A 26,916-nucleotide genomic window follows, 5' to 3' on the forward strand; every position below is an offset into this window, starting at 1 on the left:
ATCTGTGGGAACTCCCTAACTTCCAGAAAGAGTAATTTAAATACATATTAATTAAGACTAGCCTGTTTGGTGGAGATACTGCTATCACAAATAAAAAAATCTCTACTAAATAACTTGCAGACCTCCTTCACATCTGCACAAAATATTAATTAATCCACATCACCAAACCTGGAAAAATGTATTTTGAGCAGGCTCGTACAGCGCTACAGAGGGCTACCTGCAGCGCAAAGGCCAGCTCGATTGCACGCATGATGGAGACTCGTGCGCTGCCGACATTCCCACGCACTAGCCAGTGCCTGGGAAGCAGTTTTCCTGTGGAGCTCCTGGTGCCCATCCCGGCTCCCCCACGTGCCCTGCGAGTTCAACCTGCTCTTGTAAGCAAGGACACGGAGATTGGAGATAGACGCTCTGATGCTGAGACATCCAGACTTCAAAGGGCTGAGCTGTCCACTCCCCTGTATTTCTTTTTTCCGTAAATATACTTAACAGTCACCCCTATTTTACACTCATGCGGGTAAGAGCGAGCGAGTGTTTAAATATTACAGAGTTTTCTGTTTACAGCAAGGCACCTCTGCGCTGGGAACTGGCACCTGAAGGTCGGAACCCTGCCAGAACCGGAGCCAAGCGGAGAGCGGGGGGTAAGCAGGCAGCACGCCAGCTAACCCAAGGCCATCTGACATCAGCATCAGACCACCACCTTCACAGGGAGCAACTCCAGCGCCGGGATTTGAAGAAAAATAACAAAGGGAGAAAAATTTTAAAAATACATTCTCTTATTTGATACTACTGCTTTATAGTAATGCTGTAACACTTAATGCTGCTGAGAGCATGTCCATTTATCTAAATCCACTTACCCAACATCTCCCCCCCTTTTTCTTTAAAAAAAAAAAAAAAAAATCAAAACCCAGCAACTTATGTTGTTGTTGCTAGATCACGAGTGATGAAAGTACACGCATCCCTACTTGTGGGTGGCTTGAAAATTCAGCACAGGAAGGATGCACCCCTGTTTCTAAGACTATACTTACATATTATTCTATCTGTTTTGCTTCTTTCTTTGTTCTTCTGGTATTTGACAGAGGGCTTTATATGATTAAGTATACCACCAAATGCCCTGACAATCAATATAAAGTTTTAGTAAGGTCCTTACATAAATAAATTGTAGAATGAAATTATATTGAAACTAATTCAGTGAAAAAGCAAAATAATAATCTTCTAAATAAAAAAAAAAAAGATGACACTGCAGTTAAATTGTGAACCATTTTAAAAATAGCTTAATACTTCGTTTTGGACTCCCAGAACTTCCACGAAGCGCCTCATTAGAATACATTTTTTTCATGTCTCCTTTTTATATAATAAGGGGGGTAGGGGGGAGGAAAGAGGCCACTTCATCTCATGCACCATCAGCTTTTTCCTAACATAGAGGAAATCTTATCAGCCATAAGGACACAACCAGACCAGCTGTCATATATACAAGGAGTCTTTTGCGTAAGGAAAAATTGCTGGGGAAACAACAACAACAACAAAAAAAAGCCAGGGTATCCATCTGCTAGAACTCGCCCGAGAGGATGACAGATGAAGCTGCTGAACTCTACAAATGAGGTACTTCCGAAACATACCCTTCAATCCACTAGCAGATACCGGACTTGGAGGAATTGCTCGGCTCCACAGCACTGATTCGGCACCGGCAAGCTGAGAAATGGGAGCCGAACTCAACCGCAAGAACCTGGGAGCGAAAGTCGACAGACAGCAAAGCAGCGGAGGCGGCGGCGGTGCAGAGGTAACGAAGCCAGCACGGACAAACCACCCAGAGCCTTGGCTCACTGCTCGTATCAATCACCGCAGATTATCTAGTTCCAGACTTTGGGGGGGACTTGCTTGTTTCTGGTTTTGGGGTGTTTTTTTGGCTGGTTGGGGGTGTGGGTTTTTTCTAGCTTTTGTTTTGTATTCCTGTTTTCTTAAACATCAAAGCTTGAACTGGACTTAGAAATGTAAAAAAAACCCAGTTCTGGTCATTTCTAACTACAGAAAAATACAAACACTAGATGGACGATTAAAGGATATTATGCTTCTCTTTGTAAATCTTGTTGTTAACACATCAGAGCTTATGAAAATTACCAGAATATTAGAAAGGGTTCCTAAAATACTCGTAAAACTGACTCAGCTACAGTCTGTTTTAAAATAGCTTGCAGGAACATGCGCTGTAGATTAGGAAATTCACCTGTAAAAACAGCTTTGATGAAGTATCTGCATTACTGCATGCAATAGTTCACAGGCACAAACAATAAGTAAATGATGGATTATACTGGTAAAGTTACGTAATCACCAGTTTGTGCTTTAAAAACATGTTTCAGAAATATTAGGGACTACATGACATTGGAATCAAGATGTTCTAGAAGAAAGAAAACCCCAAACCTGCAGAAATCGGGAATTGTGGATTCTGAATGAATTGCAAATCCAAAACGAGCTCACAGCCCACATATTCTGCTTGTATTCAACAGCATACAATATACTCTATTTTTAATACTGCATGTGCTGCGAAGATATTTCTTATATATTTATATGTCTACTACTGAAACCATATTGCAACTTGTATTTTTGCTACTGGAACCGTACCTGAGTTTTCCAACTTATCTTTAAACTCTCACTACTTTCGTAACAAATCTATGTCCTCATCTGTTAAAGAAAGGGATCTCTCCACTAAATATGAAACTGGGTTTTTAACTGATGTTATTGAAACGTCTGTATTTTCTAAATGCTTTTCCACGTATTTATTCTGCCTATTCAGTGCATTAAGATTACTATAGTTTAGCACACACCAAACACCAGAACTATGTACATAAATCAAAGCTCTGCCGGATAGGAGACTCGCTTCTTTTAAGAACAAACCATACATATTTTTATATATAAACAGATGACTGCTTATTTACCAGTGCATAAAAAAAAGCTGTATCAATGGCTTTTGGGGTAAAAACCCACTATAAATACACTTTGGTGTAAAAAAAAAAAAAAAAAAAAAACCACCCAACAAAAACACCCATAACACATTTTTGCTTGTATCTCTTCATGACAGCTTATATGATGTGTGCTTTAAAAAACATAGATAACTACTTTTTCTATTTTTCCTGGCCCTCTCTTTCTTGCTCTTCTAAAATAGAAACTTAATAAGCGAGCCCATCCGCATGTTAAAAGTTATATTGAGCGGAGAGATTAAGAACAAAACCCTCTACTTTCTGAATTGTATTATACCATGTTTTTTTGTCCAGCAAACACAAGCAACCTTTATCCAGGCAGTAAATGTCTGTAACAGGAGGGCGTTTTACACGATGGCCAGAATCTTGCAAAAATAAAGGAAGCAAACAGGCAGAGAGCACCCCATAATCAAGAGGCGACAAGCTGAGCAGAGAAAATGCCTTGCGATTTTAGACTTTGCTAAGTGTTGCGTGAGGGGAGGAGAAACCTTTTGAATTCTTTTTGGAAAATAACTTCAACATGCAATTTGGACCAAAAGCACAAAACAAATTTCATCTAGTTAAACACCGGATGGGAAACTGTGATGCTTGGAGGAACCATCATTACATACAGTTTGAATTAGGGAATCAAAAGAATTTCTGCAACAGGGTAAAGATACCAATAAATGAGAACGTTAGAAACAATAGTCACAAGCAAAAATGCCGTGGAAGCAAGCATTCATTCCTTTTGCAGTGTCACGAAACAAAGGACGTGAAGTACATTGTTTTACACACGAGATAAGAAAGGTTACGTAACGACATAAGCCAAATCCAAAGCTATAATCTCCAGCCTTCCTTCTCAATCTAAACTGTTTGACTAGTTTTTGACTGGACTCCCACGTTTTCTCTCACGGGCTTACATAATTACTACTCATGACCACTATAATTTATAGCTGTAAAAGCTTATCTCAAGACAGAGTTAAGGCTGAGAGCGCCTAGGCAATTAAGTACAAAACATTACAGAGATATTAGAATTATTTCAAACAATGGTGCAATCTGTGTGCTGTTGCTATCTAACAGCAAAGGGGAAGCTTATCCAAGTCTTCGGCCGTTTATGCTTCTTGATGCAAAGCCGGAAAAACCCTGGCTTTGTGTCACGAGAGAAGGAAAACAAAAATCTATCAAAAAGAAAACGATTCCGGTGCCAATCATAACAGAAAAACGTACTCTGAATGATTTGCATCAGGAATTCATTACTGACATCCACACATTTATGCTACTGATCCATAAATGTTCTGTACAGCTTTTCTGTACAGAAACAGCTTTTAAGTTTTAAAGTAGCCAATACACAAACATGTAATCTTCACCCTTCTCTCCTCACCTAAGATAAGGAAATGTGATAAGAGTTAGTACGGACATCTGCAGGGCCGTATCCATCTCAAACTAACCTTCAACTGACAGTTGTTCCTCAAGCATGTAAGCATCAAAGATGTCTTCTTCTGGTGGAAAGCTTTTTTAAAATGCAGAATGTAAGCAGCTATTTATAACTACATGCATCACCTCTGAGCTCTAACTTACTATTCCCTAAATAGAAAAATTACATAAAAATTATTCTTATTTGAAGAAAAAAGTCAAGATGAAAAATTTGGAGAGGATACGGCTTGTTATTAAATTATTATAAAGACTGGTTCAGTATGTAAATCTCTGATATAAACCTAAAAGTCAAAAAAATATTTTGATAATTTGAAATACGTGCTATGCGAGAAGAATTGATTGCAACTATGTTCAGTTTTAAATAACTACGATCTGTCCCAACCCCTACCCCTTTCTTGCACACATACACAGAACCCAAGTTGCAAACAGATTCCCAGAAGGGACACGGCCAAGTTAAACACTTGTTGTGAAGAAGAGCAGTGTTTTGGAACACATTTCACACAACAGTTGATACCAGCACTACCCACATATTCAGATAACACTTTATTTACGTAAAACTCAAGAGGATTGTTGTTTGCTAGAGAAAACTTGCCGTTGTATCTGGTGTGGGACAACAGGCCAGAGCATAAGCTGAATTTGAAAACAAAACAAGTTCTTACCCTCATGCCAAGTACCAAAAAGCCAATCTCTTCCATCAGCGGGTACTTGCTGACCTGCTGCTGTATCTTCTCTGCTGAAGCATACGGATCATAACTTTTCTGACCTATTTTTACATCCATTATGCAAGGCTTATTAAACTTACGGGTCACATCTTCCAGTTTTAGATATGTATCTGTTAAAAAGACAAAACTTTCATAAACAGTGGGTCAAAGCAAAATAATTATATAGTTTCTGCTGAGCTTCTGCAGAGGAAGGAGAACAGTTTAAGGCTTAACATCACATTAGTTCTTTAAGAGTCAAATTTGTCTCTGAACACAGACTAAATCATGGTCATTGACACCCACAAATTCTGTTGGCATTAAATTCTAAATGCCTTATTGTTTAGAAAATTGTACACAATTAAAGTGTGCTAACCTAGCACTCAAATTCAAATTATTGCCCAGTTGAAACTCATGAGTAGCTTTTATTAAGCCATTAACATACTTTGAATAGCATTAATAAGCACATACAAATGCAGGTTAATACATGGCTGGTTTTGGAACGGAGAGGGTGGTTTCTTTCTCTGCGTGAAAGGGCTAGAATTAAAATGGCAATTTTTCTTTGTGTCATTTCAAAAATTAAATTAACTGTGTTGGTTTTGCGTTGGTTTCAGAGTCCTGCCCTACAGGGGCCTAAATGTATCTCATTTTTCTTCATTTTATCCCGTCCGTACTCATTTCTCATGGCACATCTTTTGGTGAAAACACTCCTCAAATCCCAGGCTGCCTTTCATCCATGTCCAAAAGTCCCTTTGGGAAGGTACGTGGACCAAAAAAGCCCAAGCCTTGGAGTGCCTGAAGATTTAAAGGACTGTCAAAAACCCGGTCAAACTGGTTTATGCTTTCCTCCAGTGCAGGTAAGAGACTGTTACCAACGTGATCTACAGCACCGATTGTCAGAACACAACAAGACAAACTTCAGTAACTGCTTGACTCGCAGACAGCTCCGCTTGGAGGAAGCTCACACGGATCTGCAGCCCCTGCCAGGGCAGGATACGCACCAAGACAACAAGCGGCACTAACATACGTCTCGTCCTTCACACAGCTGCTGCAAACCCACCTGTTACCAGTCACAAACTTCACATTAAAGTTTGCTTTGTTTTCAAGTACAGCCTTACTCTCTAAGTGGATTTCTTTGGCTTTGATGCAATCCCAATACACAAAAACATTGTATTATTCCCCGTTCCTGCAGCGTGATCTAAATGGGATTGCCAAAGAAAGCAAAACCAGTTCAAGGTTAAAGAGAGAAGAGGGACAGAGTGCCTTGTTTTGATAACTGTACAGACAGGTAACTAAACCAGTTGGAGGCAAGATAAAGGGAACAAGCCATGTTCCATTTCCACTTCATAAGTAGAAACACTTCCTTAAGGATAAGAAATGAGAAGGACTTTTATTACTTTGTAAGTCCTACTTAGAGCTTCAGTTTTCACACCATCACGACTGAATGTCCCAATTCCCCAAAGTACGTATGTATCAATCAGAAATAGGTTTGATTTAATCCTTAGATGCCTGCTTTATGAATAAATGGGACTAAGCATATTGTTAAGGTAAAGTCATGCTCAGGAAAGCATGTCAAACCAACAAACTATTTTAAAAAAAACCAAACCAGCCAATCTTCTCCCAACTCACTGTTGCAGCTTAGAGTACTTTTCAATGTCCTTTGGGCTACAAAATCAATCCAGCTACAGCAAAAGGAGTTTTCTTACAGACTAGCTCATCCATAAACCAGGATGATTAACTACAACTGCAGGGATATCCAAGCTAAAATAACTCGTACTCAACTTTGAGAAGCTGCAGGCAGCAAACACACTCAGTATGTGCTCACTAGATATCCCCTAAGGAGAAGTGGACAAATACCCTGCCTTACCAGAAAGTGTATTCTCTGTCACTGAACTGCAGGTGCTGCTGCTTCTATTCAAAGTTTTTATACACAGGTCTAATTCAGTTAGATATTAGCGCAGCTTTTGTGGGGCTTTGGGGAACCACTACTGAATCCGAGGGACTCCGTGTAACCTGTTAGCTCTCTGTTAGTCAAACAAAAATTGTAAAAATCCAAGCGTCATCCTTCGCACCTATCCTTTTTACATATTACGGAAATCACTGTCATTGACAGATTTGTGTCATCACTCTAAAACAATCCATAAAATAAAACCTAAATGAAATTCAAGGCTTTCAGTACTTAGCTCTCAAAAGCACTGAGCCAGAGGCAAGCCATGGGAGATGGGGAGAGAAAAATAAATACAAAAACATCTCAGCAAATGGCTGCAGTCTTTCACCACCAACTCCAGAACGCGTTGGATTATGTTGTGAGCACCTCCAGACTCCAACTGTTACAAATACAAAATTATACAAATTGCAAGTTACCACAAATTACACAAATTGTTTAGATGCAATGCTTTTATTAACCTTAAAATATAACTGTATGTAAAGTAGTCTAAGACATCTATTTCCTTAATGCAACAAACGCTGAACCCATAAAAATACCTATTTTCAAAAGCAGAACTTAAGTCTCCCCAAACCCAGCACACTTCCCTTCAGACAATACGCAGGCAAGACAGTCGTGCTCTTTCCACCAAAGGCATTTGCGGAGCACCCATGGTTATCCGCTGTCCTCTACTCCACTGGGCCAGATCTCTCTTTTTAAGCATACGGCACCAACGTTCAGCACCTCCAAAATATTTAAAAGTTCTAAATATCTGTCGCGTTTATAATTAGCCATCCATTTCAGATCCATTAAGCTAGAATATCTCCCTTATTGACCTCCTAAAAATATAACAATTACTTTTTTTAAAATATTAAGCATTAAAATAACTTAGAAGCTAACACTAACCCTGGGAAACACTAATTACTTGGCAAAGCCCATGAATTATCCAAAACCGACTCATCTCTCTCATACTACTTGGAATTATTATTTAAGTCTTCATCGTTAGCTAACTGCTAGTTCAGAATTAAGACTACGTTACATCTGTTCAATGCACGCCCCCACTCTCAAAAAGCTTTTTGTCCTTGTAGGGAGAGCAATGCCACCACAGATAAAGTTATTTTTTTTCATTACAGCTTCAGGGAAAAAAAAATAAATAAAATATGCATTGAGTGTTTACATTTCTTTTTTCCTGGCACTGTTTAGTTCTTGTTTGCATTGTGCTCGAGATCTATGGTCTACCGAAACAGACCCCAAAACCACTGTATCGGAACATACCACAACTTCCAACAGTTACCCCTATGATATCTCGAAGCTTTAAGGCAAACAAAGCAAGCTTTGGATTCAGACATCGATAGGTATCACTGCTCTACCTTTTCAAGTCAGGTGCTCTCAGGCTTTGAGGATTTGACCCCAAATGTCCTTCTCAAGGCCATCAGCAAGTCTGCAGCTGAGCCTAGATAACTAGAGCACTCTCCTTCCTCTTCTCATTTCGACAAACAAAAACCTGCAGATTTTTCAAGCAGTTCAGATTTTCTAAATTATTGTGTAGCACACTGCTAACCCAATGTTAGCATTCGCCAGGTTAACTTAAAATCCCCTGCCGAGAAAAGAATTCATAGGGATTTTTATATCTTAGCTTTGGTAAATAATCCTGACTCTATATTTTAAGGATTTAAACAGATCATTCCTCAGAGGCTTGCCCTCCCCCTTTCTATATTTCAGTAGCAGGGGAGGAGGCAGGAAGATGTGGTTTGACATATTATTTACATATTTTATTACAGTCCCAAAGGAGGCAAACCGAAAGACCACCAAGATTCAGCAAGTATGCATGGCATGAACCACTGCAGACTTCAGCACGTACGTGCTGATGCATTCAGTCCTCACTGGAATCAGAAGTGACAAAATAACTCGAGGCATCTGACTTCTTCTCATAACTTACAAGACATCTCTCAAAACAAATGAATATGCACGGAAAAGCCTCAGTTGCTACCAGCAACAAGGGAAGAAAAAGTTTTGAAGCTGGCTTATATTGATTCACCCTGGTCTCAGTTTAGGCAACAAAAATTAGAGCGTAGTGTGAAATGAGCAGCAGCAACGTCACTTAGGAAAAAAATAAGCAGGGGCAACAAGCCAGCAGCAAACCCCACAACTCTCAGAAGGAGATATAAAAAGCTTAACATGGCTCCTACATCTTTATAGCAACTTTTCCACTTTATTAATAAAGTCCAAATGCCCACAATGCCAGTGAACCCAAAGTCCAACTTAAATTTAGTCTCAATCCAATTTTAGATTGGCTTAGGGAGACGGAGTGGCATCCACCTCTAACTCCATCTTCTGTGTGGTAGTAGCAGGTATGCTATTTCAGCATAACAGGACAGTTATTTTACAAATTTTATTGATACTGGGAATATCAGTCCATCTTTTCTGTCACACTTCCTATATTCTCATTTACACTTAACACATTTCACCCCTTTTAGCTAGCAACTTCATCCACTCATCTACATTTTCAGCATAGAAGACTGATGCTTCTCCCTAAATATTTCTCTAAGAAAAGAAACTCCTCGTGTTCCCCACCTTACCCACCGCAGTTCCTGCTTACCTGTCACATGCAAACTCAGAGACAGTCACAGATCAAGTTCAGAGTGGTCCTACATTAAGTTACTCTGTTTTTTTGTCTACCACAAGCCTTTCTCTTCGTGTTTGTACAAATCTGCTAAAACTCTCAATCCTCTACCCAAGATAACAACTATGATGCTACACGTACAAGACACCATTCCCCAAAGAGCTCTCTGTCTTCCTTATCCCATAAATAAAAGAACTTTATATGAAACACGGACACCAATGGCCATCCCCACTGTGCCCTGGCAAAGCAGGTAAGCTGTTGTTCTACACACGCGCACACACACACACCCCCCCCCCCCTTAGAACAGTTCAGAACATACAGCAAGCAGAGTTTGGCAAGTGATAGATTGTTTAATTTAATTTTTGGTTTTTTAGAAGTCACTTATGTCCAATTTAGCAACAATATGGAATTATTGGGTTCACTACTCAGAGGCTGTATGGAGCTGTGTCCCCAGTGTCTGTAGAGCAGTGACTGCCAAAGGAAAGGTCAGGCTTCCCAGGTCAAGACTGCAAAAACCTACAAATACATCCTCCATCTATGTTTAAGAACTAGATACCTATCTAGCAGCTAGATTCCCTCATCTAATGTCACTGGGACACACCACAGCAGCTAAGCATATCGTTCAATGTTTTGAACCAAAGCTTAATCCACAGCTAATTTGGGGGGACAGGTAACAAACCCATCCCCAATCTCCCCAAAATAGCCTCTCCATGTCCCTCCTGTGTGGTTACTTCCCCTCTTCCTATTTTTCTAAACTTGTTTTCCTACTTTTTCATGCAGCCTAAATGCAACAGTGCTGATTCTTTTCACCTCTGGTGCCAAGCACCGATGCACACACACAAATGCATCGCAGAGGTTTTCCTTCACATCTGGCATTAGTAAAACTGCATTTGCAAATACTTGCTAAACCACAGCTGACTTCCAACCTGAACGGCTGCCTCCTTAGCTTTGGATGTATCCAGCACGCATGCGTTTGTTAAGCTCCATCATCATGTATCTGATTGCTATCAGGACTACACAAAACTCATTAATACTACAGATAACCGAGATGGCAACGGAATGTTTTGTTTGAACCCCCGCCATAGCTTTCTACGAAGAGGGCTCCTGACAGTGCACAGTCTTTTCAAGAAGCAAAACAAACAAAAATCAAAAGTTACTCTTCCTTTAAACAGTTATTCCTACTGGCTATGTCTGGACTACTGGTGGAGACCTGCCAAAATTCGGCCCCATGGTGCACAGTGCTAGTGAATTCCCAAAGTAAACTAGGGAAGCGTTGAATTACTATATCTTGGCTAGACCACATATTTTTACATCTTAAGACCCTACTGTGAATAGAAAAAATTGATTTGCAATTTGGAAGGGACGTTAAGTGAGCTCCATGACACGCACAAAATGATGAGGGAAGGAAAAAGATAGCGCCGGTAGAGCTGTTTGAATTAGTGCCAAAATGAGAGAGTGAAAGCAAATCCGAGCCAAGGAAGTGCTGGGTACTACCACAATCCTCCTTGCGTTTCTTTTTGCAGAGTTTAAACACTGTCTTTGGACACTGTCTTACTACTCTTTTTGGAAAAGAAGTTTATCAAGTGGCAGCATAAGCAAAAGACGACAGAGTTATATTACAGCATCTAGTTTTGGTGCTCATGTATTTAAATAGACTCGATGGCATCCTTTGGTTTCTGCGTGTTCCAGAAGCTCTATGTCCCCAGTGTGAATAGGGAAAGCCCCCAAAAGAAAAACTAGTTTCTGTTTTAAATACATCAATATCTATTTTCTCTCCAAGAGACAATCTTCCAATTGTCCTCCCAAAATACCTTTTTCTTCCTGACTCCTAACCTGTTATACAAACACAAAGTTATGATACCAGAGCCTTGTTCCATTCAAACCAGTAACAGAGGATGCTGAGCAGAGCTCCCCGGCAAGGTACCTGCTGAAGTGCTTTGTATGATACGGCACGGCGATGGGATCTGACCTCTGGAAACCCAGCAGCAGACTCCACGTTGAACGCCTCCGCTTAAGCCCCAGCCTATACATTTTTTTCTTCCTTACACCCCCACACAGCGCCTGCCTCTTGCTCTGATGGCCCAACCAGACATAAACACGCAACCAGTCCACTTCTCCGACATGAGCCACACCACAGCAGCAGCTCCGGGGCAATATACTCGGGAAAAGTTTGCCATACAAAACGGCCACACGTGCCCCATCTGCCCTGGGAGGAAGGCCCCAAAAAACCTTTTCCAGCCAGAGGACTGCAAACTGGAACCAGTTGTTAGAGGGAACGTTAGTGGGTTACAAAACACAACCAAAAAAAACCCCTACGGAGCTCCCAACTGCCAAAAATCAGTCTCCAGAAGATTTTTCCAGGGGGTTTGGATTAACAGATAAAATTAGAACAGTACCATTTGGTGCAGTAGGTGGTGACCAGACACCGAAGTATTTTGGCAGATATTCCCGCAGCTCCAGAAGAATGCTGTCGCAACAGTCAGAGTCATAAACCTGAAATAAATTAGGGAGGGGTGGAGAGATCATCAGTTTAAAACATTCACTTTATACTTCCAATTGTCCCATAGTTACAATTTCTTACAGCCTTTATTTTCATATGTTTAAGATTTCTACTTTGCATTTAAAAAACCTACAAGATGAAGAGGATAATTATCACAGTCCAACATAAACAAGTGATATCCTTTCAAATTTTAAAGTGGGAAAGATGAATCAACTCTAAGAATAATGTATGGGTTAACTTGAATAAAAATCTAAACTATAATTGCTAGCATCAAAGTCTGTTTAGCAAAAAGGGTGTTTTCCCATCCCGGATCCAAGACTGTATAGGATTACTACATCGTTATCATATATCCGAAGCTTTTTAAGTTATACCAGGTAAAGTATACATGCTCAGACTGGATAGTATTTCCTCTAAATCAACTCATCTTGTAACTACATCACGCAGACAATGCACAATTTAAATATATTTGTTATCATTTGCTTTAGTGCTTTCAACATTTTTTTTTTCAACTTCTGTAAGAAAAACAAGAACAGTTTGGGAACAGCAGCTGGCTTATATTCCTGAAGGAGTAATTCTTTGCGGAATTAAAACAAAGCCTTGGATACTATCTGCTACAGAATCGCATGACTGTCACTAGTTTGCAGTGTTATTGTTAGGAGGGTTTCCAAAACCGTTCCCTTCACCAGATTTCCCCCCCCCCTTGCCTGAAGGTCTAGTTACAGACGTAGGGGATTGCCTACAGCGCAGTTCAACACGGTTTGCAGATTAAAAGATCTATATCCACACAAATACAGGTTACAATGATTATTATTGCGTACCATCTCATCCTAATGCCCTTGCAGCTATCCCGGTTCTGATGCTATCAGACTCACGTCCTGTCCCTCAGCCCTGCGGCGGCTGCACAGCAATACCCACAGACACTGCACACGAGTGACCGGGACAAGCTAATGATTCTGCTTTCACTTCAGTACGCAATGCACAGGAGCGACAGAGCCCACTGCAAAGTCAGAAGCAATGCAAAAAATTATTTAAGGTGTCAACAGGGCTCTGCAGAGTTGGCTCAGCTCGTTGCTCAGAGTAGGTATCGCAAAATACATGCCCTTAACGTTGTAGTATTAATACATCTAGAGGGGAAAAAACCCCAGCCCTGAAGTCCAGCTACTATTTTAGAGCATCAAGGCAAGCCTCGGCTACGATCACCGATGTCGTGTAACTCTAGACAGAGCCTCCTGCAACAGCAGAATGTTAAAATTAGTCAATGCAGGTTTGTGCTAAATTTAGGTTTCATCACAGAAAGCTCAAACCGTGCAAACTCAAATCACCAGTGTGCTTCAAACGCACGGCGTTGTTCCATAGCCCTTTAGGCACATCTAATCTGGGGCTCTCTTGTACCAGCCACAATTCTAACACCTTCATGCCAGCGACTGAAAAGGTGATAACAACCAAATCCACACTGACTTTACCCTAGAGCATTTAATTTGACTCATTCTTTTAACTAGCTCATGGTCTGAGCTCCAGTTTAAAGATCCTAAGGAAGGGGCTGAATCCCCAAAGTTCAAACCACACAAATATGTGCACAGTGTGATGCAAAACGGTGACAGACACCTACCGCCACACCCTCTACCGCTGCTATTGCTACCTTAAGCATACAAAAGCTGCTGGGTGTGTATCTTACAAGTCACAGTGTCACATCACAGGGCACCAATCTCCTTTCACACAAGCTGGCATGACCTCTGAGGACTACAGGTAATTGTGCGTCTAGGCCTATTTTTCCTCCGTGTTAACACAAGTCGGTATGCTGATATTCTTCTGCTCTGAGACAAAAACCCTTGCTCGTCCCTGGGATCAGTGGCTGCTGTTTATTTTTATTTATGCAACATTTCTTTGCTGAGCCTCAGATGTTGCCAGCAGAAGACAGTGCTTTCCCTAGAACACTGCAATGTACCTTGATCTTACTAGCTCAAAGATGAAAAAAAATAAATAAATAAATTAAGGGAGGGAGAGAAGAGAGAGAAAGATTAGCACCACGCAGATGCTGAGGCACAGACCCATCCACTGCTGTATTTATAAGAGAGTTCACTGTTCCTCACCATACAGACGGCTGTTTCTGGGCCAGGACTCCGAGCACTGACTGATGAATTACTTCATGTCAAGGGTATTTTCAGACAAGTAGTACAAACTCAATTTTTGCTTACTGTGGTAGTTCATTATCATAGCACCTCACAGCCAAGACAGGAAACTGCATTGCACCCAGCACAAGTACTCTTTTCCCAGGTGAATTTAAGCAGATCTGAGCAGCAGCAACAATCATGCAGTATCGCAGCCTTTACGTGGGAGCAAGGACAGGACAAAGAGGAGAGAGATGGAAGCAAGTGCAGCAGACAAGGAGGAGAAGCACCAAATGCAACTGGAAGAAAAACAGGCAAACATACTAAGAACTCATTTGCTTAATTTATTGGCAAAAAGATTCTGAGAAAGTGACATGGCAGGAGACCACTTCCATTTTTTAAAGAGAGACAGTACTCTTGCTTTGGCTTACTGTTTAATCACCAACATTAGGTGATTAAATTAGCAACTACGAGTATGCTCCTGTGTATTTCAAATAGTAGGATACAATAAAGATATTCAGATAATTTATAATAGGGTGTAAAAGCCCAAAGTCCAGGCCAAATAGGGAAAAGAGCTCCAGGAGTGGCATCTTCCAAGTAGTTTACCCTTTAATACACTGATATAAGACATTTTAAACTGAGACAAAGCTCACAGTAATACATTGTTCAGTATCATTACTTCAGCATAACAGAACCAAGTACACTACTGCCGTCTCTCAAGAAGTTATCTTGCTCCCAGAAACAGCAATAAACTCCCCTCAAGTTTGATGTAACATATACAAAGCACTTATTTGACCTTAATATAGACCTCAATCTCAGCCCGTATTGTATTTGCACGTCAAACAAGAATAAGCACTCAGTTAATAAAGATCAGAGGAAGTCATTTGGTGTGGGCAAAGCAACAAAGCCAGACATTTCATGAATTATGCTCACTTCTATACAGGAGAGAACCACTTCTGCTCATTAGAGAGGGGCCTCGTAAACGGCACCCATGCCGTGGGCATTTCTTGCATTTCATAGAACCTGGTAGCAAGCTACACATTTAGATGTCATTCAGAATGCCAAATATAAATGTATACGTGACAAAACCATCCCTAAAATTACACAGGCAATAAACCGTGCACCTCGTGCCCCAGAAGGTATCACTACTGATATTGCTGGAAACCTCATGGAAGAGATAGGTTATCACTTACCCCAGAACAACCTTTGGAAATAAACCATTATATCTTTACTTATATCAGCAATATTCCAATTTCATTTCAAGCAGCCGTGCTTTTTTTTTTTTTTTAATGTAACAACAAGTCCATTTCTCCAGTATACACTGACAAAAATAAGTTATTTCTGCTTTACCAGTAACTGTACGTCTTCATCCAACCAATCAAGAACTGCAAAACAATTTGGTGTCAGCTCAGCCAGGGGAGGTATTCATTCTACACATCACAGGCTACATTCTTCCAATAGCGCAAACTGGAAACATAAAATGTTAATAACTGTTGGGCTTAAAAGCAAGTAAACAGGATGCTGACATTTGGAGGGCTCACAACACGACCATTACAAATCACAACAACTAACTCATAGGAAGAATATGCCCCAGATATGTCCTGTGGCAGCTCAGATAGTCTAACAGACACCATGAAGTAATAATTTCCAGTACTCAGGATTTTTTAATTCCGAGGCAAATTTACCATTTCTTAGTTTTTAATCCAAAGTACACTCTGTTTGTTTTGGTAAATCTGATCCAAACAGATTCATCTGTTTTTTAATACAAACGGGCTGCTTAGGCAAATGGGAATGTTCTCTTCTCTATTTAAGGCAGCATGACATTTGGGGGGGGGGGGGGGCGGGGGGGGTGGGTCTAAAGACTAGCTAATCACATAAATGACAGAGGGAGGGTAAAAACAAAGGTTTAAATTTCAACAGGAAACTAGTTCTGGCAGTACAGACCCATCTTCAATTGTCCTGATGAAAAAATACCGCTTTGACAGAAACGTAGTCTAAAGAACATCTTCTAAAGTATATATTCTTTTAAATCAATTCTTATGTATTTTAAATTTGCATTTGTTTTAAAGCTACTTGAGTAAGAAACTTTAAATGTCAGAGTAAGCATATCAGTCTGAAGCATTACCTTTTCTTGTTGTCGGCTATCATAAATTGTTCCTAAAGGCAGCAGCACTGCCTGGACAGTCGCAGGATACACAACCAGCTGCCAACATCAGGCAGAGAGTTCAGTTTCCAGTCTGGTTTTGGGGGGGGCTCTTGAGGGGTGGGGAGCAGTTAATGTGCTCAAATTAGCAAATGCAAGATTTACAGATGATAGTGCAACCTTAATTCTGTCTCCCAATGTGCACGCATTATATTACAGATTTTAATTACCTGAGCGCACACCGCATTTCCCTTCGGACTCCTACATCACCCAGTTACACCAGGCAGGTACAAGGACCAAAAAAAAAAAAAAAAAAAAAAAAGAGGTTAAAACAGCAGCTGTGATTTGAGCAATTCATAACTGCTTGGTTCTACAACTCAAACAGCCCTTCCTTCTTTTTCAAATTAGTACCACCATGTTTTGACTTGCGAGCATCCGCAGTATTTGTTTCCACAAATATGACTGGAATCGAGCCAGCTCTGCTTATATTCAAAATATCTGATACCAGAGTAATTCCAAAATTTACATATTTGCGAATGCTATTATACTAAATGCTATTATACTGAACTGCTTATTTTACTATCCAATATATAGTTGTACTATACATGAGATTGTCATCATTATTCTCACTGACCATAGCTACAGAAAGACAAAAAACCCACTTAAATCAGGATATATCCCCACAATCCGATCACGTTAATGGATTTTCAAGAAAGAATGGCGCACACTTGCGACAATCATATCCTTCTTCCAGGAATCGGGGAAAAAATAAATTCTAGCAAGGACATTGCCATCCTCCCTTCCAAAAAATGAAGGCTGTGAAAATAAGCTTCAAAAATCTCCCAAAGAGATACTTATTTGGTCATGTTTATCAACCAGTCATTCTCTAACAATGCCAAAAAACCAGTAGCTCTTATTTTATCCACTTCCACATGTTTTATATAGCCAAATTTAGGCTGACTCTAGCAAGATTTGCAGCCCCAGGCATGGAATTATCTTTACAAGAGGCAAAGCAAACCCTGACCCATTTCTGAGGATGTGTCAGAGCTTCCAAACTTGAGCAGCCAGAAGCAACCAAAAAGGCAGCAGTCAGGCACAGCCACCGACAGCAGCGCTGAACAAACACCACTGCGGAGCCGACAGCGAAGAGCTGCAGGCACCATCTGCGGCAAGTTGGGTAGAAACAGATCACCCAGTCCCTCTTTCTTTCCAATCACCACTTCCAACAGAGGCAAGGCAGTCAAGTATTTTGAAAGACCTAAGCAGGCACCTGAGCCTACCCCATCACAAGCAGAAAAGGGTTGGTTTCCTCTTCACAAGACAGCAAACTCCCATCTTGTCTTTCATCCCACAAGATTCCTGGGCAACTAAAGATTAACAACAAAGCAAGTTTAAATTATTTACTTTACCCACAGACCCCTACAATTGCTGCAAGCCATCCAGCTGAGCACAGAGCAGGGTAGCGGGCATCAGGGCCGCCTTCTTGGTCAAAATTGCAAAAATAGAGATCGTGTTTCATCACAAGTTTCTTGCCACAGAACTGAGCTTCCTCTTGCCCTTCAGTCTCTTCTGGGTTCACAACTCACTAGCACAATCAGACGTTATGTTCAGCTTCAACTGAGTAGGAGCTGGAGGCTTCAATGAACTTGAATTACCTTTGACTTCAAAGAGCTCTCTTCTTTCAGGATGTGCATGCTGGTTTTGGTTGGGTTAATTTTCTTCACAGTAGCTAGTATGGGGTTCTGGTTTGGATTTGTGCTGAAAACAGTGTTGATAACACAGGGATGTTTTAGTTATTGCTGAGCAGTGCTTACACAGAGTCAAGGCCTCTTCTGCTTCTCACCCCACCAGTGAGTAGGCTGAGGGTGCACAAGGAGCTGGGAGGGGACACAGCTGGGACAGCTGACCTCAATGACCAAAGGGATATCCCATACCATATGATGTCATGCTTAGCATATAAAGTTGGAGGAATAAGAAGGAAGAATGGGATGTTCAGAGTGATGGCGTTTGTCTTCCCAAGTCACCATTACATGTGATGGAGCCCTGCTTTCCTGGAGATGGCTGAACACCTGCCTGCCAATGGGAAGCGGGAAACGAATTCCTTGGTTTGCTTTGCTTGTGTGTGTGGCTTTTGCTTTACCTATTAAACTGTCTTTATCTCAACCCACAAGTTTTCTCACTTTTACTCTTCCGATTCTCTCCCCCATCCCGCTGAGGGTGAGTGGCTACGTGGTACTTAGCTGCTGGTCGGGGCAAAACCACAACAGTGTGCAACAAAGCCTGATCCCCCAGGCACCACAAGCTGATTCATCTTTTTCTTAAAAAAAAAAAAAATTCTTAAAGAAGATACCCAGGAAAGTGTAGGTGATTGTTAACACCTGCTAAGCAGCCTCCTAAGTAGGTTATGAGACTCTTAGGTGAATATAATTCAAAAGTACATGGCAAATTGCACATCGAGGTCTCTACTCCAGAATCTACATTTCTTTGGTTCAGTTATGTCAACATGCATGTACAACAGGCTGGAGCAGAGTTCACGTTTGGTACTCTCACTTAAGAGGCCAAAATAAAGAGAACATAGCCTAAAAAAATGGTTAAGACATACTATCATTGGTCATATGATAAGGAAGTTAAAATTGAAACACACTAAATACTTTTTCTCCCATTTTTACTCTTCCTTCTTAGTTTGACAACACTGACCATTGACCCAACAGAGCTGCAATGACCCTGTCCTGAAGTTACCCCACTGCAAAAACTCAAGTAACTAGCGGCCAGATCCAGCAAATTTCAAGGCAAAAAAAGTCAAGTCACTTTGGCAATTCATACCTCCCTTGAAGAACTACAGTACATCCAGTTTTCTCATCTATCTTTACTACTACTGTGCCAAAAGACAGCTGTTACTGCAGTGCACGAAGTGGTGCAACACAAATACTGCTTAGCATTTTACGGGAAGACACAGACCTGGTCAGAAACCACCACCTTGACACATCCAAATCCTCACAGATGCAAAAGCACATTAAAGAAAGACAGCAGCCAGAATGTTTTCATACAAACTTTCTGATTTTTTTTTTCCAGTTACTCCAACCACTCAAGAGTTCAAGCTTAAATTATCACTGAAATTACTGAAAGAAAAATGAAATGGTAGAACAATAAGACAAAAGGCAAAAATAAGCCAGTATGGCTGTCCCTCTTTCAGAGAACATTAATAAGCATTACTCTCTGTTTCTGGAAAGCTATCTGATCACAGCTGAAGATTCGAGCTAGGGAGTGAGAGAGAACAAGGGGTGGGAGGAACCCTGAAGCAGTTAAACAGGCAAAACTTAATTTTACATTTCAGAGAGACAGAAAGGGGAACCAAATCCTGACAGACATATGTTGGGTTGGTTTTTTCCTAATACTGCAAGAGGCAGCCCTCACAAAAAAAAAATCTACTGCAGCATTACCCTAAAGGTGCAGCTTTGCTGTAGTTTAAGTCAACCCGAGCCAGGGCTACCACAGTCCCACACACATTTTCATCCCATCCCCTGCAGCAATGTCAGCATCCAGCTGGTCCTGCAGCCTGCTGAGCACCCCGAGCTGGCTCACCTCATGACACCAGGCCAAGGCACTCCGTTTAAACTGCCATTTCAGTACATCTGCCATCAGTACCTCTGAAATGCTTAAAATAATGTCTTTACCTTCCTTTAAAAACACTTGCTTGTGTTCCCCTTAATTTTGACAATTTTCTTCATCTAAATTATTGGCTTTTTGCCAGCAACTATGTATTTTACCACCTCCTACTATACCCTACCCCTTAATGCAGAATACTCAACTCCCACCTGCAGCTGGGTCTCCAAATTGGTCATTTCAAGGGCTACCCTGCAAATGTTATGTCAGATTTATAGTCCTAAGTTTCTACAAATAAAGCTCCTCTGCAGGCAACAGGCTCTGCTTTGTGATGAGAACACTTGCCAAGACAGAGGCAGGTAGTAATAAATTTTTTATATATTTTTTTTTTTTAAAACGGACAGAGAAGAACGGCACCTACTAATAGGAATTTTAGTTGATGGCTTATGATTCTGGGAAAGTATGCAATGGCTCCTTCCACAAGCACTAAAACTAACAGCCCAAAAGCCATTCTAATGTTTTCTACCCAAGTAGAGGGGGTTTCAGTTGTTAGATAAGATACATTCACATCAAAATAGCTGGTTTGTAATAACCCATTGCTCACCATTGGCAATAGAGGCAGAAAACAGCACTAATTTGTGCTAGAACATAAGGGAAAAAAAAAAAAACAAACAAAACCAACACTAATAACAATGCTAAGAAACCTTAGGAAGACTTTGATCATAGTCTGTTCTAGTAAGGCAGAAAAAACCAAACCTGGGTAAGTAGATTCTGTTACACTCAGGCATGGTGAGCCAAGTCATTTGCTTTGTCTTCAAGAAGATTTTTATATATATAAATATATATATATACACACACATCTATATATATAAAATAGACACACACACTCAGAAAAATAAATATTCAAAGATTGAAAAATAATTGCTACCAAATTGCTCCCTAACTACTGAGTATTACAGGAATTTTAACAAGCGCGTTGTATACACAGTAGGACATTCAACATAATACTTATTGGACTTTTTAATTTTTTTTATGGTTAATTCGGTACCTGGATGACCAAGAAGACACCTAAACATTACATTATTTTCCACCATATACACTGGTAATTCACATGTCTTTCCACACATACAGAGTCCTGGGTTTATGCAATATTCTCCTACTACAAGCTTTTCCTTACCTCCCCATCTGAAAACTGGAATTCTTATTTTGAGAGACTGAATTTATTTTCTTTTTCTTTCAAGGAGGCAGCCTACACTTTCCTCAATCCCATACTGGCAGCCCACCAACCCTATCTTATTTTTAAATAAACTTATAATACACAAAGCAATGTATTTTCCGTATAACACCAACATACCTTTAGTAAGTTTATCCATATTCTGAAACATTCATAACTGAAGTTTAAACAGTGTTTGACCCAGTCTGAAAACGTTAGTGCTTGCAAGACCCTCTAGCACCGCAGGAGCACTGTACTGTAACTTAACCTAATTTAATGTACCATGGATATGCACATCAAAACTGTGCATTTTTGCTTTATTTTCAGCCAGATCTACACTCGGGAAGGAATTTTCCCCAAAATCAGGTTGGTAAGAGAATTGGGTTTTTCTTCCTGCTTAGTTACATAGCATGGACTGTAGACTACTCAGTCTGTTACCAACTCCACCCAGTAGTTCCCCGATAGCATCAAATTGCAATAACGGCCTTTTATTGTCTCCTTTTACGAGTTTTTTCTTAGATTTATTAAAGCAGGGTGTAGTTTACTCTGTGACACACGACATACAAGGAGCACAGGGAACAGATGCTCACCAGACCCTTCTAGGTCAACGTTCTAATGCACAGCGCATCCCTTCCAAACTTGTTTTTGCTACAGAGTGCAGGAATCACAAAAATCTGCCATACTTTGTAAGTCTTACTGTCCTGGTACAGTAGGCTTTCAGTCATTTAATAGCAATCTGAAGTACAAAAAAAAAAAAAGTGTTTATAGGACAGCAGTAGGAACTCAGCAGATTTAGACCTACACTTCATCCTTTACCTCTTAGACAACTCCTAACATGAAAAAGATCCGAATACAAGCTGCCAGTATTTCACAATTTGGTCAAAAAGCCATTTTCTTCTCATTAGCTGAGGAGCACTACATGTCCTTCCTTTTATTACAATACTTCTGTCCAGGCTTGTGGTTTAAAGTATAGACCGTGAGGCAATTTCACACACTGATTTGGGAACTTAAATTTGCTTATTTCCCCAGCAAAACAGAATCACTCCTGGACAGTTTCTCAGCAGGAGAAACGATGCCAAGGGCAGAAATGGACTGTATCACAACACGCTCACTGTGTTTGCAAACAGGTAATTTGTCTACTTTGGTACTGCTACCTCTTCCGGAGATGCAGCAAATCCGGATGTACCAGACCAAGACATGGCCAAAAAAACCAAACCCAACAACTTTCCAGCTATTGAGCTACAGCTCTGAACGGGGTAGCAATGAAAGGTTTGGGCAAGGCATTGCATCCCCAAAATAAGACGTTAAGAGAACCGTGTATCCTATTTCTCCAAGCTTTGTTCATACAAGACTGAAAATCAGAACCTTAGCTAGAGACTTGATCACGGGATAAGGATCTTTTAGTATGCAACAGCAGCACGATGGCTACCATCCACTCCTTTTTTCAGTCGAGGATAATCATCTAAGTCAAGACTACAAAACCAGTTAACTGAGTTTACAAAATGGGGTAAATTCATCCTGAAGCAAGACGTACTTTGCCTCCCCAGTCCCCTTCCTTTTCCGTCACTAGCAGAGAACAGTTTACAGAACGCAGGCTGCCTTATCGTGATTTGTGCTATATGGGCTGAAAGGGGGCTGAGCCTTATGAGTCAGTTCTTGCAACTCTATGCAAAAACTTCCAGGCCAAAACACATCTTTTCAGGCTGCTGGCTTGATTTTATGCCACGGAGGGGGAGGGAAGTCACCAGAAGTCTTCTGCACTGCCTGAAGCTGCTTGAATACTAATTAAAATTAGACAATAGGAAAAAAAAAAAAAGAAGAAAGCATCAAGCAGCAATGAAAAGCCACGGCATAGGAGTAGCAGCAGGTTACTGAGGATGAAATAAATAAAACAGCAAGGAGAAGATTACTGATAATGGTCCAAATTGGCATGCTTCCTCCATGTTTCTTCTCTGGAACGACATAAGCACAAGGAACGATGGCTTCAGGAATATAAACGTAATTTGGCCTTCACTAACATGCTATTCTCTGGTCACAAACTCAAAGACTGAATGTTACAAGACACACAGCAAAAGTTGCACAAACTATACTAATTCTGCCTCATGTCAGGTTGTAAAACGAGTTAGTAAATTCTTCAGGGGGAACAAAACAGAAAGACAGGTCGTTGCCCTATTGAAAGCTGCATTATAATGCATCCAGCAAAAGTTCAGAACAACAATTGTGTGGGCAACCACGAAACCATTACTTCCTAGCTTTTCAGTGCCTGACACTCATCTAACTAACCTAAATCTCTTTTACATGCTGGAGCTATTTGCGTCTCTTACATCCTGGCTTTGTTTTCAGGACACGTTACAAGAGTCCAAAACAATTTCTATTATCTACAGCGGTAGCAGCTTCCTTGCATTCATATTATATTTCAGCAGGGCTTGAATCCTGAACTTTCAGACGACTGCTACAGCAGTTAAAAGAGTTGTCATTAATTGGCAATGGGTAGAAGATCTGTTATCCAGAAGGGCCAGATGACTAGCCCAATTATCTTCCCCCAGTGGTACGGGGGGTGAATCAGCTCCCTTGGTTCCCAAGCACTGGCGTAGAGATAGAAGGTGGCCAAAGCTGAGCTGCAATTGGGAAAACCCCGACCGCCTTTACATTCCAGCCCCCCCGAAAAATTCTGAGAATTAGGATAAGGCTTGCAATACAACAGCCTTGGAAACCTTATAGTATTGCAGGTATATTATTCGGAGCTAGGACTTGGCAACATGATGAGAACCAGCTATTCTGACATACAGCCACTAACAAACAAGGGGCGGGGGGGGAAGAAAAATTAAAAAAGGTAAGCGCTGGAAGTTGTCAATGCTGCAAGAGCTTTCTCAGGACAATTTCTGGCAGGCAGAATAAGGGGGGGAAGTTGTACTACTCATACCCCAAGCATCACGCTGTCACCACAGGAGAGCAGAAGGGCAATTCAAATAAAAGTTTACAGGAACATTTATTGATCTGTTAAGCCAATCCCAGTTTATTACCTACTGCATTAGCAATCTTTAAAACTTCAGTATGCCATGCTCAGAGCAGGTACGCTCAGTAACAGAGGTTTAGAGTCCAACCGAGTGAATGCCAGAAATCAGAAGTGAAAGAGCTGCCATTTCAACACATTTCAGTGACCTTCTCCTGTTCTGTTGAACGAAAGAAACACTCCATCTCTTACTGTTAGAAACACAGCTGGTAGGAAACTGTAGTCACGAAGGTAACCTCAACAACTGTAAATCCTGTCTCCCTCAGTTTTAAATATTTGCAGCCCAAGCTCTATCTTTCTGTGCCCACAAAAGCAGCTGCCCTATTTAAAGCCTGACATTCCAGCTTCCTCCCCCTCTTCGGGGCACCAACAGGACAGTAGTTTCTGCAATGCTACATTCTTAACATGACAAATTAAAAAAAAAAAAAACAAAAACCCTGTGCTGAAGAGGATAGCTCTTAAATAGGAAGAGAGTGAGTTATGTTAGCACACAGTGCTCTTGGGTACAGCCTGGCACGTTTGAGACAAGAGCTCTGTACCCAGCTAAGCGGGGAGGTTTTACCTCATACAGAGACTGCACTAACCTTTTCAAAGGATGCTTTTCTTACAGTTCCCAAATCATCTGCCAGAAGAGATCACTGTAGGAGGGCTGATAGGCTTCTTCCCTCTTCCAACACTGCTGAATTAAATCAAACCATTTCAGCACATATAAATGCGCCCTGGCATAAAGCAGGCTGAAGCCAAATACTAAAATGCACTGAGGAGTAGCCTGCTTTTGTGGATTTCTTAGTATGCATGTGTAGGCAGCCTACCATAAACGCATACTGCCTTTCACCAACTTGTTTTCTTTAATGGAAATGGGGCACTACTACATTATATATCATACTGCATTTTCAAACACTATTTTCCTGTTTCCACATCTCTGCATACTGCTGCCTCCTGAAACTCCTTTCAAAGCAGTCCTTTAGAGCGCCTCCGCCTACACGTTCTCACAGAGTATTTCCATTAAATGGAAATGACTGATCACCAGTTTAGATAGTCCTTAAAAAACCACAACCCTTTTACTTCAATTCTCTTCTTCTTCTCTTGCTGCTCATATCTATTGAAAACAAAGTATTTTGTAGCTATTCAAGGTTAAAAAAACCCTAACCATTTAACCAGATAGGGGTATCAGAAGACCTGGTAAAACACTCCATGGTTATGCAGCCTATGTAAGAAGTTCATGACCTCAGGTACAGGAAGGGAGTTTGCAGGAACAAAATTGAAATGTTATCATTTTGATTTGATAATTACTCATATTTACAGAACTCAACAGAAAGTGAACATTACTGGAAAGTCACACTCCAGTGATAAGTTAAGCAATACATAGTCAGTTATTAATAATTACTACAAACAGCTCATTGTTCTACTACATTTTAATCACAGAAAGTATTCACGATAATCTTGTCATACTCTATTTTTCCCCTCCCTCGTAACACAGAATCATGGCAAGCCATTTCCCCATCCGTAGAGAATGATACATATTATTGTAGTAGAGGTAACATTCAGTTTACTTGACAAAATAATCCCTTAAGAAAGACTACCGGTATTAAGACAGTGTTTATTTTTTAAACTGCTGTACTGAAAATATGCTGAAAAACAGAAAGGTAATTTAATGGCAGTCTGAGTAGGAATTACTGGAGAGATTTTCTTTCCAGTTTTCCACTTTGACAAAGACCTGCGAAATTATTCAGAACTTCCAGTTGCCACCCACTTCTGAGCAGGGTGACCCGTAGATCCCAGTTTCAGATCAGCGTGTTGCTCAAGTTTCCCTTCCAAAACGGAAGTTCATTTTATTTGGGCTCTCCTGATCAGCACTCAGGTTTGTGCTCAATAGCAAATAACCACCGTTTGCCCAGGGGTAAAAACATCTGATGATTTGCTGATGCAGACTATGGCCCTCCGTCATGTTCACACATCCAGCAGAAGGCAAATCCAGCAGTTTCAGAAAAGACTGTCTTGTCCCGATATAGTACCTACCTGATACCACCCTGGTATCAAGTTAAATATGCCAGGGTTATATTCAAACCTGTCTGTTAATGCCTCACTATCTTCTATCATGACACCCTGCAACCTTCAGCTCACGAGCACTCAAGACTGCACGATGAAATATCGCTTCCTGGTCGCTGGTAGTTATTGGAAGACACTTCCACCTCAGACCTGTGATAGCTGCTCTCCAGCTGACTTGTGCAGCTGAAACCGAGACGTGTTCATCTTCTTGCTACCATAAACTACAGGGGTTTAAAATTACTTCAGCTGAGGAGGTTCCCTTTACCCGTAAGTAAAAAACCCCACTTGTTTCTGGCCCAGGTACTGGGGTACTAATCTTAATTCAGGCCAATAGCATGCAAAGGAAGGAAAACTTACGTATCGCTAGACAAAACAGTTGTAAGTGCATATGGAAAAATAGGTGCAGAAATGAAAAAAAAAAAAAAGTAATGATTAATCCACATATTACCACGAATGGGTAACCTTCTGGTTTGATCTTATCAATGGACTTGCTGTCTAGTCCTGACAAAGCTACAGCCTGGCATCCATCAGTCTTGTTTTACTTGTTTCATTTCTGCACTGTTTCTCACCATCTCCTGTACCTGTGTTGTAAACAACCCCTTGTCTCAAGGAGTGGTAAATACTCCTTCCTCCATTCTCTGGAGGCTCATTAGCCTACTC

General features: G+C 40.8%; 1 protein-coding gene across 1 annotated transcript in view; it reads right to left on the reverse strand.

Annotated features, from left to right (window-relative positions):
- Positions 1–26,916, reverse strand: part of IPMK (inositol polyphosphate multikinase) — a 44,515-nt gene that overhangs the window by 10,213 nt on the left and 7,386 nt on the right. The window contains exons 3-4 of the mRNA XM_075759012.1: positions 12,024–12,120; positions 5,042–5,214 (exon numbers count right to left, since the gene is read on the reverse strand). Of these exons, the coding sequence (XP_075615127.1) occupies positions 5,042–5,214; positions 12,024–12,120 (270 nt within the window). The remainder of the gene's footprint in view (positions 1–5,041; positions 5,215–12,023; positions 12,121–26,916) is intronic.

This window comes from Balearica regulorum, chromosome 7 (assembly GCF_011004875.1).
Source record: "Balearica regulorum gibbericeps isolate bBalReg1 chromosome 7, bBalReg1.pri, whole genome shotgun sequence".
Lineage (NCBI taxonomy): Eukaryota > Metazoa > Chordata > Aves > Gruiformes > Gruidae > Balearica > Balearica regulorum.